General features: G+C 54.2%; 1 protein-coding gene across 3 annotated transcripts; it reads right to left on the bottom strand.

Moving 5' to 3' along the window:
- Window positions 1-5,183: 5,183 nt before the first annotated feature.
- DNAJC5G (DnaJ heat shock protein family (Hsp40) member C5 gamma) lies at window positions 5,184-13,835 on the bottom strand. 3 transcript variants are annotated; one of them, XM_083432355.1, is made up of 6 exons: window positions 13,727-13,835; window positions 11,485-11,603; window positions 9,990-10,203; window positions 7,711-7,864; window positions 6,990-7,081; window positions 5,184-5,952 (listed from the first exon to the last, which is right to left on the bottom strand). In XM_083432355.1, the coding sequence occupies exons 2-5, from the start codon at window positions 11,595-11,597 to the stop codon at window positions 6,993-6,995; spliced, it is 570 nt and encodes a 189-aa protein (XP_083288481.1). In that variant the 5' UTR covers window positions 11,598-11,603; window positions 13,727-13,835; the 3' UTR covers window positions 5,184-5,952; window positions 6,990-6,992. The 3 variants fall into 3 exon arrangements, with proteins under 3 accessions (XP_083288481.1, XP_083288482.1, XP_083288483.1); XM_083432356.1 differs by having other exon boundaries at window positions 6,990-7,078; XM_083432357.1 differs by lacking the exon at window positions 13,727-13,835 and having other exon boundaries at window positions 5,700-5,952.
- Window positions 13,836-15,731: the final 1,896 nt, after the last annotated feature.

Genomic DNA, 15,731 nt, shown 5'->3' with positions numbered 1-15,731 from the left:
TTCTAAAAAGGGTTGTGCCCCCTCAGAGGGAACAGGAAGTAGTTTAGGGGTGCCCCTGGTTCCTTTTGTCCCTGGGTGCCCAGGGAACATCCCCAGTGAGAAGGGCTGAGGAGCAAGAGGTTGGTATCCCAGGTATGCCCTTTCCTGTCTAGGCTGCCACGATTCCCATGTTGGTAACCTCATGGCTGGACTACTGCAATGCCCGCAGTGTGGGGCTTCCCTTAGGGCTGGTCTGGAAGCTGCATCAGATGCAGAATGTGGCAGTCAGGTTATCATTATTCATAATAATTAAATTCATATGCCCCCCCTTCATCTGAAGATTACAGAGCTGTTCACAACAGGTTGCTGAGTGGAGCACCTGGGCTTGCAGGTATCCCACCTGCGCTGAGGGAACCTACACTGGCTGTCCATCAGCTACAAAGTCATGCTTCCAACGTATACATCAAGTACTGAACTTTCTGACAGTCAGAGCTGTTCAATAGTGGATCAGTCTCCCTCGGGAAGTTGTGGACTCTCCTTCCTTGGAGGTTCTTAAACAGAGGTTAGGTGTCCACCTGCTTTAGCTGAGATTCCTGCATGGCCGGGGGTAGGACTGGATGACCCCTGGGGTTCCTTCCAACTCTACAATTCTATGATTCTATGAACTTGGGACCATCTGGGGAAATATCACTCCTGGCATGGCTGGACTGTGACTTGAAAATGGGCATTTCCCACGATTGCTCCTGCATTACGGAACGCCCTTTCCCCTGCTGTAGATGAAGCACCCTCTGCCAGTCACTTTGGGCATCTTGTGGAGGCATTGATTTAACCCACTCACCCCACAGTTTCCCCTGACCCATAAGATTGGACCCCTGTTATTAAGAGGTTCTCTTTTTTATCATATTTTTTCCTGATTTCACATATGCATACTGGGACAGCGCTCAAGACACCTTTTAATATTGAGTTTAGAAATGCTTTAAAGCAAAGACACACCAGAGGTGTGGTGCAAGGGGTGCCCCCTGCCAAGATCTTGTGGGTCTGGTCAGAGGAACGTTTTGCCCTGTGATCCTTCCCTGTCATGAACCCTCTAGCTTCCCTTCAGTGCCCCCCTCTTTCTGCTTGCACCCATAATGCTCAACAAGCCCCGCTCCCATGACAGGGCTTTTGCAGCAGGCCCTAAAGAGAGACGGACAGACGCCTCTTAAAGCCACTTCCACAAATTTAACAATGTGCTCAGCATTGTGTTGTGTGTGTATCCTCTCCAACTGGATTCCTGCCTCTCCACCTCTCCATAAATAACACCATGAAAGTCATGCTGCCATCTTGCAAATAGGGAATATTTGGTCTCCCTCTTCACTGACCTGGGGGGGATTTGGGCTGTTTCTCCTCCACGTCAAGCCCCATTGTGAAAGAATTGGGCGCGCTGAGGGTCCTTCTTTTCCAGGCATCATGAAACCAGCTCAACTGCTATGCCAGCCTCGGTTTAAGTTGGAAAATGCTGTGCTTTTATTCCTCTCCCTGCCCCCCCCGCCTTTTCTCTCCCTCTTTGTCTTGCGCTCCTTAAGGCTGACTTGAAACTGGACCCCTGGAAGCCAGCCCCACTCACTCCCCCAATTGCTCAGCTACATCATAATACTCTCAAGGTGGGGGGGGGGAGGCAAAGGCATCACCTCTCCACAGCCACCAGCGTCAGCAATGAATAAAGCATTTCCCAAGTTCTGCATTTGGGTGCGATGAATCCGACGCGCAAATGAGGGATGGGTGACACCTGCCTTGGCAGCAGAGCTTGCGAGGAGGAGCCCAAGGTCTCCAGCCGACCGCAGGCTGAGCGTGAGTCAGTGCTGGGATGCGGCAGCTCAGTCAGCGGCTGGGATTCCAGGCTGCCTCAACAGCACGCTGGGCTCCGGCTGATGCTCATCTGAAGGAGCGGCTCAGTGGGCCCAGATCCAGAATGAATAATCCAAAGGCGGGAAGGCTAAAAACAACAACACATAGATGTGGAGAATGAAGATCACCCCACACTTTGCAAAAGCCAACGGTTGTGTTCCATGCGATTCCTGCATTGCAGGGGGTTGGACTAGATGACCCCGGGGTCCCCTTCCAGCTCTACAGTTCCCTGAGTCTAGGCCAGGCAACTGATTGTCCTGTTCTGTGAGCTGCGGCCAAGGAGAGTCACCACCCACCACCCTGAACCTCAGGGGAGAATCATGTCAATATGTAAGAAATAACTAAGCCTGCCTTTGCCATCCTCGCGCCCTCCAGATTTTTTGAATCAAAACTCCCAGGAGCCCCTGCATCTTACAGCTGTGCTGCCTGAGGTTGATGGGGGCTGTGATCCAAAACATCTGGAAGGGAAAGCCATTGCAGACACGGCAGGAGGCACCTCCCAGACTCAGGCCATTGGCTCTCCTGGGTGCTGGGCAGAAGGGGGTCTTTTCCCAGTCTGTGTGGGAAGCCTCACCCTGGAGCAATGGGATTCCTCCCATGTCTGGATCCCAACAATGAGATTTATCACCAGGTAACATTGTGATAGGGACGCAGGTGGCACCGTGGGTTAAACCACAAAGCCTACAACTTGTCGATCAGAAGGTCAGCTCCCGTTGCTCGGTCCCAGCTCCTGCCAACCTAGCAGTTCGAAAGCACGTCAAAGTGCAAGTAGATAAATCATAGAATCATAGAATCATAGAGTTGGAAGAGACCACAAGGGCCATCGAGTCCAACCCCCTGCCAAGCAGGAAACACCATCAGAGCACTCCTGACATATGGTTGTCAGGCCTCTGCTTAAAGACCTCCAAAGAAGGAGACTCCACCACACTCCTTGGCAGCAAATTCCACTGTCGAACAGCTCTTACTGTCAGGAAGTTCTTCCTAATGTTGAGGTGGAATCTTCTTTCTTGTAGTTTGGATCCATTGCTCCGTGTCCGCTTGTCTGGAGCAGCAGAAAACAACCTTTCTCCCTCCTCTATGTGACATCCTTTTATATATTTGAACATGGCTATCATATCCCCCCTTAACCTCCTCTTCTCCAGGCTAAACATGCCCAGCTCCCTTAGCCATTCCTCATAAGGCATCGTTTCCAGGCCTTTGACCATTTTGGTTGCCCTCCTCTGGACATAAGCACCGCTCCGGCGGGAAGGTAAACGGCGTTTCCGTGCGCTGCTCTGGTTCACCAGAAGCGGCTTAGTCCTGCTGGCCACATGACACGGAAGCTGTACGCCGGCTCCCTCGGCCAGTAAAGCGAGATGAGCGCCACAATCCCAGAGTCATCCATGACTGGACCTAATGGTCAGGGGTCCCTTTACCTTTTAAACATTGTGATGCACTGATATATGGCAATGTCTGAAGGATGGAGCCATGGAGAGGTCTTGGCTGCCTTCAGTTCTCCCTGCATCGTGATTTCTGCCAGTGCCTGCTCTTTGGGACTTGCTTGCTGCATCAGGCAGGAAGCGCTAAGAGGGGCTGCAGGAATTGAGAGCAGCCCTGGCTGCCTTCAGTTTTTCCAACAGAGTGATTTTTGCATAGCACACAGACACCATGATTTGTGATCTATTGCCAGGTCAAAAAGTATGAAACCACTAATAAGAGTGCAAGATGAGTCCTGGTGGACCAGGACACCGGAGGCCAATCTAGTCCAGCCTCACAGTGGCTGACCAGATGCCTTGAATGGGAAACCCGTAAGCAGGATCCATGCAGAAGAGCAACTCTCCCCTCCGGAGGTTTCCAGCCACTGTGGGAGGGAGTTCCACAGGTGAACTGCATGCAGACGGACTTTCTTTAATCCTTCCGCAACTCGGCTTCATTGGGTGCCCACGAGTTCCTACTGTTATGGTAATTTTTCTCCTACCATTTTTTCCACGCTGCACAGAATTTTATAAACTGCGACTGTGTCACCTCCTCCTCACCTTTTCTCTAAGGTAAAAAGTCCAAAACGCTGCAAACTTTCCGCACAAGAGATCCAGCGGCAAAACACAACGGATCCCAGTCAGCGTAGAGCAAGAAACATTGAGGAGGGCTGGGATTCTGCGTGTGGGAATGAGCGAAAGGCAGCCCCAAGGCGACACCGCAGGCAGCGGCTTGCTCTGTACTGGTTGGTCCCAGGAGAAGCAGCTCCTGGCTCCCAAGGGGGCTGGGACCCCCCCCCCGGCCTGCCCCCCCCCCAGCCGCTTCCTCTATATTTAGGCCATGAGGCCGGCCTTGGGCATCTGCTGGAGGGGCAGGCAGGGTCAAGTGAAAATGACAATGCAATGCCCCCCCCCCCACGCAGCTCACTTTGCTATTACTCTGGGGGGTCCCTGGGCTTTCTGGACTCTCAGGAAAGGCCGCTCCACCCCACCTCACAAGAGGAGGGCTTGTGGCCAGCAAGGGGGGGGGGCTCTCGTCCGCCCGGACATCAGCTGGAGGACCTCTCCCCACAGCCAGGCCAGAAATTAAATACTGTGCATTTATGTATTGTTATTTTTAATAAAAAAGTATGGACGCAGGGAAGGGTGGCCAGGGCAAAACACCTCTCCCTGGTCCAGGGAAAGGCCTGCAGGCCGCTGTCACCACCAGCGACACCCTTGGGTGGCCACCAAGGCCATCCAGACGCTGTGGGCCCCTGATAAAGTCGCCCACTCAGCATCGCTGCCGGGCCTGCGGAGAATTTGAGAGCCATCCTCGCTTCTCCTCATTAAATCAAGGCTCCAAAAATACTTAACGGGCTGAATGCTCCGCCTTGGCAAGGACAGGGCTGCCAAGCCTCCCCCCTGGCCTCCCCATGTCCCTGCCCCACAGGGGCCTCCCCTCTCCACCCCACTCCCACCCAGGCCCTCCTTGGATGGATGGGGGGGAAACACAGGCTGGATTTGGCAGGCTGGGCAAGAGAGGCGCCCCTGGTGGGCAGTTGCTGCCCTGCGACCCCGTCTGTCCCCAGCCTCCTGCGGAAGCGAGATCCATTCTCTGTGGAGAAGGAGTTCCTTCTCTCTCTCCTGGATTTCCCGTCTTCCTGGGCTTCTGGAGGAGCACTGCGCTCTGAGGGAGGACTTCCTGACGGCCACAGCTCCCTCCGGAGGCCGCAGGCTGTCCTTCCTTGGAGGTTTTCAAGCAGAGATCTGTCGGTGATGCTTCAGCTGGGATTCCTGCGTTGGGGGGGGGGCTCGGTGACCCTGGGGGGTCCCCTTCAGCGAGACGCCCCAGAGGCGGACTGACAGCAGAGAAACAGCGGCTTCTTCCTTCAGAAACATTTAATTGTGTCCGTAAACCCTAGAGAAGTTCCTTGTCACAGTGTGGAGAGAGGGGCCCTGCCCGAGAGGGGGCTGCCCCACAGCAGGGCCAGGGAGGGAGCTGGGGGGGACGGACCAGGCTCCCTCCGCACAGTGATTGATTCCACCCAGAGCAGCTGCAGCTCAGGGCAGAGGGGGAGGGAGCCCCCCAACCCACCAGCCAGGGAGGGGGCAGGGACTCGCTTGCATTGGCCCCACAAATGCACTTTGGCACCGATGCACAGGGCAGAAGGGGGGCAGGGCCGGCGAGCCCCACAACCCCCCCGCTTCGACAGGGAACCCCCAGCCGTGCCCCCAGGGGCTGCCTGGCCTTGGGGAGCAGGAGCCTTTGGCCAAGGAGAGAGCCGGGGGTCAGAAAGCGTCCGGAAAGAGCGGGTGGGCTGGCAGCGGGCGACGTCTTCCGCCAGCCCTAACCTGGAGGGGGGCCACCTCTCTGGTCCCGCCAGCTCCCTGTGAGGCCGGAAGTTGCTCTCCTCCTCCTCCTCCTCCGCTGTGCCCTCAGCCGCGTTCCCTGAGAAGACTCCCAATGACGGTGGGGCGGTCGGCCAGGTGTGTGGTCCCCCTGCCTTTGGCAAGGACCCCCGGGGTGGGGGGTGGGGGTCTCTCTGCCCCAGGGTGCAGCGGCAGGCCTGACTCAGCCATGTGGGCCTGGGGGTGGTCTCTGGAATGGCTGCAGAAAAGGGGGGGCTGTGCTCTGACCGTCCGCTGAACTCTGCAGGGAAGAGAGAAGAGGGGGGTGAGGGATGGGGGGGGGGCTGGCAGAATGACTGGAGGAGCAGCTTGGATCTCAGAACCTGCAGGGAGCCCGGAGGCTGGATCAGGCCCATTGGGAAGCCCCAAAGCAGTATCCAGGTGCAAGAGAGAGACTCTCCTCTCCTGCCGTTTCCAGTAACTGGTGGCACAAGTGTCGCTTCCTCCGACCGAGGAGGCCGAGCCAGAGAAGAGCCAGCCTGGCCAGGAGCCCCCAAAGCCAAGCGTCACCCCGAGTCCTCTCTTCTGCAAGCAAAGGAGGGGGAGCAGGAGAGAGAGAGGCCGGGGTGCCCTCTGATGCTCGCAGCCACGGCTGGGGTACCCCATAGAACCTGCCAACCCCAAGGGCACCCTCAGGACCTGAGCAGGGCCTTGTCTGGCACAGCACCCCCTGCCAAGCAGCAGGCGAGAGACCAGCCCCTCCCCAGCAGCCCCCCAAACCCTCCTGGTGGGGGAGGAAGGGGCTGCAAGCAACTCGTCTTCATTGGAGGTTGGGGGGCCTCTGCTCGGGGTTCTTTAGCTGAGATTCCTGCATTGCAGGACTTTGGGGGTCCCTACGAAACTATGGAGCCCCTGCTGCAGATTCCCAACTGACCCACCCAGTTTGGCTGCGTCATTCGCCTGGATCTGTGCCAGGCATGCCAACCATGTGAGCTGGGCATTAAATGGCCAACTGAGACCCACCGACCAGCCTTTTGCTCGGCAGGGGCTTCTCCTTGTCTCCCCCCCCCCCCAAAGCTGCTTCAGAGGCTTCAGCCCTCGGAGCCAGGCAAAGACTCTTTCTGTGTGGGGTGTTTCTGCCCACAAGCCCTGGGAAGTAGCAGCTCCCGCAGGGATTGCAGGAAAAGCCACCTTGGGCTGTGGTTGCCGCCATTGCAGGGGGCTGGAATGGATGACCCTTGGGGTCCCTTTCCCACGCGACCCACCTCCCCTCCCCTCCCCGGAAGAGCCTCCCCCCTGCCGCTGCCCCCCCCCGCCAAGGGTGCCCGCTCTGCTTACGGGTCAGGGCTTGTGCGGCCGCTGTGTCTCATCTGTGGTGTGCAAGGAGGCGCTGGCTGTGGGCTGCATACGGATGGCCTCTCCGCCGCCTGCTGGGAAGGAAACAAGCACAGCTGCCGTCAAGAGACCCCCAAAGGCTGGCCCAGGAGCAGGCAATTCCCCCTCCAGGCCCTCGGCAGAGACGCAGACCCCACGGACTCCGCTCCATAAAATAAAGCCACTCTGGGCGGTTCCCAACAGAACACCAAGAACAATAATAAAAAAGCAGTAATATCAAACATTAAAAGCTTCCCTAAACAGGGCTGCCTTCAGATGTCTTCTAAAAGTCAGATAGTTGTTTTTCTCTTTGACATCTGATGGGAGGGCGTTCCACAGGGCGGGTGCCACCACCAAGAAGGCTCTCTGCCTGGTTCCCTGTAACTTGGCTTCTTGCAGGGAGGGAACTGCCGGAAGGACCTCGGCGCTGGACCTGAGTGTCTGGGCAGAACGATGGGGTGGAGACGCTCCTTCAGGTCTACTAGGCTGAGGCCGTTTAGGGCTTTCAAGGTCAGCACCAACTTTGAATTGTGCTCGGAAAACGTACTGGGAGTGAATGTAGGTCCTTCAGGACTGGTGTTATATGGTCTCGGCGGCTGCTCCCAGTCCCCAGTGTAGCTGCCGCGTTCTGGATTAGTTGTAGCTTCAAAGGGTCAGCACCCAAAGATAGAAAAAAGGGTCATACCTTCGTTCTCAGCACGGATCTGGGCTTCCAGGTCTTCGGGGTTGACGTACTTGTAGGGCTCCTCCTCCTCTGGGGGGCGGCACTTCCCACAGCAGAAGCAACAGCAGCAGCAGCAGCAGCAACAGGTGATCAAACTGCAGCACACCATCAGGGGCTGCGGAGAGGGGCAGAGCGGCCGGTCAGGAGCGCAGGGCAACCAGAACTTGCCCCGTGGTTTATTACTAAACAGAATGGCATCGATACACTTGGCACAACCATAATACAGCAGTACCTCAGGTTAAGAACTTAATTAGTTCTGGAGGTCCATTCTTAAACTGAAACTGTTCTTAACCTGAGGTACCACTTTAACTAATGGGGCCTCCTGCTGCCGCCGCACGATTTCTGTTCTCATCCTGAAGCAAAGTTCTTAACCTGAGGTACTCTTTCTGGGTTAGCGGAATCTGTAATCTAAACTGTCTGTAACCTGAAGCATCTATAACCCGAGGTACCACTGTATATAATCTATATCCCTCAGTGAACTTTCTGGACCCTGGCACAGACCCTTATTATGAAAGTGTCCCGGACGGCTCTCACTCCCTGATTCCCTAACCTCAGAAGGTGCTGGATTCTCTTTCCATATTAGGAAAGAAACGACAAAGCAAAGGGAAACGGAGGATGAGATTGTGAGGGCAGCGATGATTCACTGGGCATCAGATTTCAGGTACAATATACCCAAGAAACACACCAAAATGTATAAAAGAGGATCAAATTTCTGTTGGATATATTCAGATACAGAGAGCTGTTTAATTCACATGTGGCAGCAATGCAAATTCGCAAAAAAGTGGGAAATAGTTTTCAAACCTCGGTTTTCAAACATCTTGGATGCCGAACATTTTGGAAGCCGAACACTGGAAACCCGGAAGTGAATGCTTCCTTTTCAAATGCACCTTGGAAGTTGAACGGCTTCCAAGGCGAGTTTCTCCATTTTTTCAATGTATTTTGTTGCCAGCCCTTTGGTCCTCGGTTTACGAATGTTTTGGAACTCGAATGGACTTCCGGAACGGATTACAGTGGTACCTCGGGTTACATACGCTTCAGGTTACAGACTCCGCTAACCCATAAATAGTACCTTGGGTTAAGAACTTTGCTTCAGGATAAGAACAAAAATCGTGTTCTGGCAGCGCAGCGGCAGCAGGAGGCCCCATTAGCTAAAGTGGTGCTTCAGGTTAAGAACAGTCCTCTGGAACAAATTAAGTACTTAACCCGAGGTACCACTATACGTTCGAACACTGAGGTTCCACTGTATCTGACAAGTTTAAAAAGATGCTTAAGTACACATCCCCCCCCCAAAAAAAAAAACCAGAAGCATTCCTGTTAGCAATAGTAGCTCAGGAAATATCAGACAAAGTTCAAAACCTCTTTCAAGACTTGCGTATAGAAGCCACAAAAATACTGTATGCAAAAATGTGGGAAGAGAAAGCCTTCCTGACAAAGAACCAATGGCTGTTTAAGCTAAAAGAATATGCTGAACTATCAGGTATGATGGCCAAAATATGAAATATAGATTGAAAGATAGTAATGGTCAAAGGCCTGGAAACGATGCCTTATGAGGAACAGCTAAGGGAGCTGGGCATGTTTAGCCTGGAGAAGAGGAGGTTCAGGGGTGATATGATAGCCATGTTCAAATATATAAAAGGATGTCACATAGAGGAGGGAGAAAGGTTGTTTTCTGCTGCTCCAGAGAAGCGGACACGGAGCAATGGATACAAACTACAAGAAAGAAGATTCCACCTAAACATTAGGAAGAACTTCCTGACAGTAAGAGCTGTTCGACAGTGGAATTTGCTGCCAAGGAGTGTGGTGGAGTCTCCTTCTTTGGAGGTCTTTATCAGAGGCTTGACAACCATATGTCAGGAGTGCCCTGATGGTGTTTCCTGCTTGGCAGGGGGTTGGACTCGATGGCCCTTGTGGTCTCTTCCAACTCTATGATTCTATGAACAAGCAAGTGGGATCAATTGCAAGGGCGTTTAAAATGCAGTGGCATTAAGATTAATCCTAGTAGCAGAGATGAATCTGTGATCAGAAGGCGGCCAGTGGGCATAAGGCTAACGGTAAGCGCAAATTCATAACAAGCGCATGTTGTAACTCCAGCAAAAGGTCCTAAGCCTCTGGCTGGTGTGTGTGGGAATACATGGGGGGATGACACCCCTACGGGTCCTCTGTCACTCACACGCACTTGCCTGCATCTCTCAGGGGTGGGGGGCGTTTGGTCCCCCCCCCCCCAGAGGACAGCCACCCACCTTGAACCACCATTTCGACATGAGGAAGTAGTACTTGACGCTCTCCTCCCCGAACTGCTCCGAGACGTAGAGCCCCATGGAGCCGTACTCATCGTAGATCCGCCGCTTGTTCTCGTCGCTGAGGGTGGTGTTGGCGTTGTTGATCTCCTTGAACTTCTCCGCGGCTTCGGGATTCTCCGGGTTCTTGTCCGGGTGGTACTTCAACGCCAGTTTCCTGAAAGGGGAAGGTGGCAGGGTAGGGGGCAAGCGGAGCCCCAGGGGAAAGCAAAAGCATTAACAGATTCAAAATCCATTCAAAGAAAGGGAATTCTGACTCCACGCCAGGAATAACTTTCTGACATGAAGAGCCGTGGGATCGCTGAACAGACTCTGAGGTCAGATGGCCCTCTGTCCTGGATGCTCTAGCCGAGATTCCTGCCTTGCGGGGGGTTGAACTAGGTGCCCCTACCCTGGGGGGGGGGGGCTTCCAACTCCACAATTCTAGAATTCTAATACAAAGCTTCACAAGGTTGCAGAAACTCGGAAGCATGGAGAGAAATGGCTAGAGGAAACCTGGATTTCCAAATCTAAGGGGCAGAAGAAGCCCACCTCTGAGATCCGCCTCGCCTCTCAGGGCTGGAAAGGAGCAACCAGGCTGCCTTGAACTCGGAGCACATGCGCTCAGGAGGGTGGATGGAGAAGAGGCACAATGCCCAGGGGGACAGAAGGCTTCCAGGTCAAGGAAACCCGGATGCTGAGGCCAATGGACGCCCCACACAAATTAAGCACCAAGAGGGCAGAAGACCTCAGTTTCTGAGATGTCCCCAGACGCCTGCCCAAGGCCCCCACGCTGCACAAAGGCGGAGGATGCTTGCCTTTTTTGAAGAAAAGGGAGCTGGGAAATGGAAGGCCTCATCCTGTGCTCCCAGTGACTGGGACGTTTGCACCGATGTGACCAGGAAACAAGGGGGCAGATGAAGGAAGGGGCAGGTGCTGGCAAGGGCTAAGCCCCCCCCCCTGGGGGTGGGGGGGGGGCAAGAGGAAGCTGCATGCCGCCCTCCTGCCCCACAAGTCTCTGCTGCCTCCTCTAGGACTGGGAATTCTCCTTATTGAAGCCAGATGACATACAAATGTAAGAAGAGCCCACTGGGTCTGGGCATGGGGGGGGTCCATTTATTCCAGCACCCTCACAGTGGCCACCCACTGGGAGACCCACAAGCAGGACCTGCTTGCAACTCTACGGTCCCCCCCCCCCCGGTATTCAGGGGTAGACTGCCCCTGGGCATGGAGGTTCTGCTAGCCTATCCACGTGGAGAGCCCTGCCGCTGGGTTGGGTCAAAGGGGGACCATCTAGACCCCAGTTAGCCTGTTCTCAAAGCCGCCACCCAGACGCCCTACTGGGAATCCTGCCAGCAAAAATGGTTGGGGAAGAACCCAGATGTGGTTGGGGGCAGGAGGAGAGCAGAGTGGGAGCAGCCCCTGCAAGCCCACCTCCGGGCAGAGGAGAGAGGCCCACCTGTACGCCTTCTTGATGTCCTCAGAGGAAGCCCCTTTCTCCAGGCCCAGGATGCAGTACAAACTCTCTCCGGCCCGTGACATCTTCCGCTGCGGCCGACCGGCGTCCGCCATCTTGCTCTAGATTGAGTAGCACAAAAGAACTGGGTCAGGGATTGCGAGGGGCTGGACTAGATGGCCCTCGGGGGTCCCTTCTGACTCTACAAGCAAGGGGCTGGGTGTGGCCCCAGGAGACCCCTGGCCAAGGCCAAACAAGCTCCAGAGATCACACTGGGGTGGGAGGCAGGGGGACCCAAGTGACCTCAACAAACAGCATCACCTCACTCTGGGGGGGTGTGAGGAAGAGACCCTAACCCCCCCACCCAGGATGCATGCCCAGCCAGGTCTCCCTCCAACTCTCAAGAGTGGGGGGGTTCCTGCCCACTCCCCCCAAAAGAGCAGACCTCAGGCCCAGTCTGGGGTGAGGCATGAGGACAGAGAGACAGAAAGCTGGCAAATGCCCTCTGCCTGGCACAGCCTTGGAGGCTCTGGAAAGGGACCCTGGCATGGAAAAGGGGCTGGGCAGGGTCGGGGGGGCACCCAGCCAGCAGATCAAACACTCCTCCGTTACAGGAGGATAAAAAAGGGAGCGTGGTGGTATAAGATGATAAGCTTGAGATGGTAAAATCAAGAACAGCTCAGTTGGTCGAGCATCGGACTCTTGATCTAAGGGTCACGGGTTCGAGCCCCACATAGGGTGAAAAAACACCTGCGCTGGGGGACGGGGTGGGCTAGATGACCCTTGGGATCCCTTCCAGCTCTATGAATCTATGAAAAAGGAACTGAGAAACCATTCTGTGTTTACATGTGCCTTTGTAATAATATGCAACTTCCAACCCCTGTTGGAGTATTTTCTGGCAGTGTAGTGGTTAGAGAACTGGGCTGGGGAGGAGTGACTAGGCCCCAGGGCCCAACTCAGCCACAAAGCTCCCTGGGGGGCTGGTCTCCTTCTCTCTCCCAGTCTTGCCCACCTCACAGGGCTTTCGTGAAGACTGACCACGCCCCCCACCTTGAGCTCCTTGGAGGAAAAGGCGGAAGAGAAGTGCCATAAACACAGACGACACATGCGGAAAACCTTTCTCAAGAGGTTTTAAGGTGTGGGTGGAGGGGGAGGAGAAGGGCAGCTCCCCCCATGCCAAGCCCCACAAGGTGCTGATGGGCCCCAGGGGGTGGAAGGCAAAGGCAAAGGCTGAGCCGCCCAGATGGACACCAGCTGCCCCCAGCCTGGCAACTGCCTGTTGCAGGAATTCTAAGGTCTTACATATGTAAATTAAATGTTCATAAATGTACAAGGCAAACACATACACAAGTATATAAATGTGTCTGAAATAGTACAGGAGAGCAATTCTGGAGCCATTCTGACTCTCCCAAATAGACCGCAAGTATTTCTCTGCAAGGAGGAAGGAAATGGGGAAAGCTTTCTGATTGTCTTTGGACTTTGGGCGGGCACCTCTCTGCCAATACAGTCCGGCGAGAATCTGTGAAGCTGGGCACACTCTCCGGATAGTTTCAGGAACTAAGTATTGACCCTCTCCAAGGAATGGCCAGGCTACCCAGAAAAGGCAACCAAGGAAGACATGATCAGGCAGGCGGGAGAGAAGCAACACACTTATTCGGAATAAGGGAATTTCCCTTAAAAAAAGGGAAGTGTTGACAGCTATGCCCATTTCTGCTGGGGACCCCCGCTTTCTGTGACGTATGCATGCTGTTTTGGGGGGGGTCTTGAGCTACAAATGTCTAAATGAGAGCTTGCACCCCAATGTTGGGGGTTCCTCCTCCCTCCTGTTGCTTCCGAGCTGCTTTGCTTCTCAAGATTTTCTCCTCCCGATCGAGAAGCCCCCTAAGGAGCAACTTCCCCCTCTTCTTCTCTCCCGCCCCTTTGCCCCGCCGGCTAAGCCCGCCTGATCTGGCTTGGCGAGGCCGAAGGGCTGAGCCAGATTAGCCCGAAAGGAGGCCACGGGGGGGGGGAGGGAGGGGAGAGAGAGGACCCCCCCACCCCCCCTCTCCCCCACCAGCCCGGCCAGGCCGCCCTCCGAGCGGGGAGGGGAGACCCCGCCGCCCCGGCTGCCCCCTCCCCGCCCGGGGGGGGGAATGTCTCGGCCCACCCGGGAAGCCCCCGCGTGACGCAATGCCCGGGGCGTGACGTCACGCGGAAGGCGCGTGAGGCGAGGCCGGGGTCCCCCCTCGCCCCCCCCCGGGCTCACCAGGCGGGTCTCCGGCGCCTCTTCTTCCTCCTCGCCCTCTTCCTCTTCCTCCTCCGCTTCCCGGTCAGCGACCCAGCGAGCAGGACCAGGCGCCGGCACTGCGCATGCCCGGAAGCAGCTCGGGGACGCGCACTAAGAGCGGGACTTCGCGGTCCTCCGAAGAGGGAGGAGGCCGCCTCCGCGCTTCCGGGTTCCGAGGGGAGGAGCCGGAGGGGCCTGCGCGGCTGCCATTGGTCGGGAGAGAGTGAGCAGCCGAGGAAAGAGGAGGAGGAGGGAGGAGGAAGAAGAAAAAGAGCCCACTCGATTTAGGGGAGGGGAAAGGGCGGCTCTCCTTTTCCCAGAAAACTCTTGATTCATGAAATTTATGCACTGATTTTGTATTTTGGTTTACGCAAATTCTTGGTAAGCTAAGAAATTCACAACCACGCATCACTAACTCGAAGACTTGGCTACTTTAAGCAAAATCAGACAAAAGTTGAAATACTAAACGGATTAAAAGTACCTCATCTTCCTAAGCACCTGGATGGGCATAGCCAAGCAAGGGTTTTAATAGGTCACAAGATTTTATGGTAACCATATTTGTAATGTATTTTTGTTGGTGTTTGTCCTTTGATGCTATGGCCTGTCGGCTACGCAAATAAAGTCTGCTACTACTACAAAGCCAAGCAAGTTTTTAGCAGGTGCCAAAGAAAAGACAGTGAAGCTGCTTGCTTGATCTCCATAGGCAGGGGATTCCAGAGTTCTTACAAATGCAATATGATGGGGCAGCTGCAGCAGTGGCAAAGACTGAGAGATTCAGGGCAAAAGCAAGGAACTATGGAACTCTCTCCCACAAGCAGCAGTAATAACCAGCAACCTCAGAGAGTGGTGGGCTTCACTGGAGATGTTTAAGCAGAGGCTGGAAGGACACCTGGCCGAGATTCTTGCATTGCAAGGGGTTGGCGTAGATGACCTTCAGGGGACCCTTCCAACCCTACAGTAACTAGGAGTGAACCTGAGGCAGTCAATTGTTACACTATTTGTTCCAATTGTATTTGCTATACGTCAGCAGAACAGAAAGAGAACCTAGATGTCGCAATTCCTCGCGGCGTTTTTAGCAGAAACGCTTTGAGTCCCAGGTTTTTCCAGTGCAGTCTTTTTGGTGTGAGATATATACAGGTATTTACAAAAACAGTCCATACAGAGTACCTGCTCCTTAAGGCAAACAAATACTCTCCACAACAGCACCACCATAACACAGCACAACCACCACACCCACAGTTAAACAAGCTTTCCTTTTAAAACAGGTGATAGCCAATCACATTAACCCCATTCCTGCTGAGTCACTCTGACCCAGCACTTCACAGAGTATTGCATCAGCCTGTTGAAGCCTGCAGACTTACTCAGTATCTGTGAATCCCAACACTCCTCCTTAAGTCAAAGGCTTGAGACCTAATAATTCTCTTAAGTCTCGAAATTTAGGAGCATCCAAACATTTTGTATACAAATCTGCCACATTACATTTTGTGCTACAGTGCTGTACCTTTAACACATTTCTTTCCAAAGCATTTTTCACATTTCCGTATCTTATAGCTATATGTTTGCTCTTGCTCTTAAAGTTCTGTTGGTTAGCAAGCTGTTGTGCAGCCATGTTGTCACTTAGCACAGTGATTGGCATTTCAGAAGGTATTCCAAGCTCTTTTGTTAGGCAAGCAAACCACTCTATTTGTGACACACATTCGCTTATGGCTGAGTACTCTGCTTCACAAGTACTTGTGGCAACAAATGTTTGTTTCTGGGATTTCCACTGAACCAGGGCATTTCCAATATATATGGCATAGCCAGTGGTAGACTTTCCATTTTCTCTGTCCCCCCAGCTGGCATCAGCGTATGCATATACTTGCTGATCATATCCTGTATCCAGCACCAGACTGTAATCTTTTGTGCCTTTCAGATACCTTAGGATTCTTTTAAGTGCTACCCAATCTCTCTGAGCCGGGTCTGCACTTCTTTGGCTTAACATGTG

The sequence above is a fragment of the Podarcis tiliguerta genome (assembly GCF_965153285.1).
Source record: "Podarcis tiliguerta genome assembly, chromosome: 3".
Lineage (NCBI taxonomy): Eukaryota > Metazoa > Chordata > Lepidosauria > Squamata > Lacertidae > Podarcis > Podarcis tiliguerta.
This window is presented reverse-complemented; position numbering and strand designations above follow the sequence as displayed.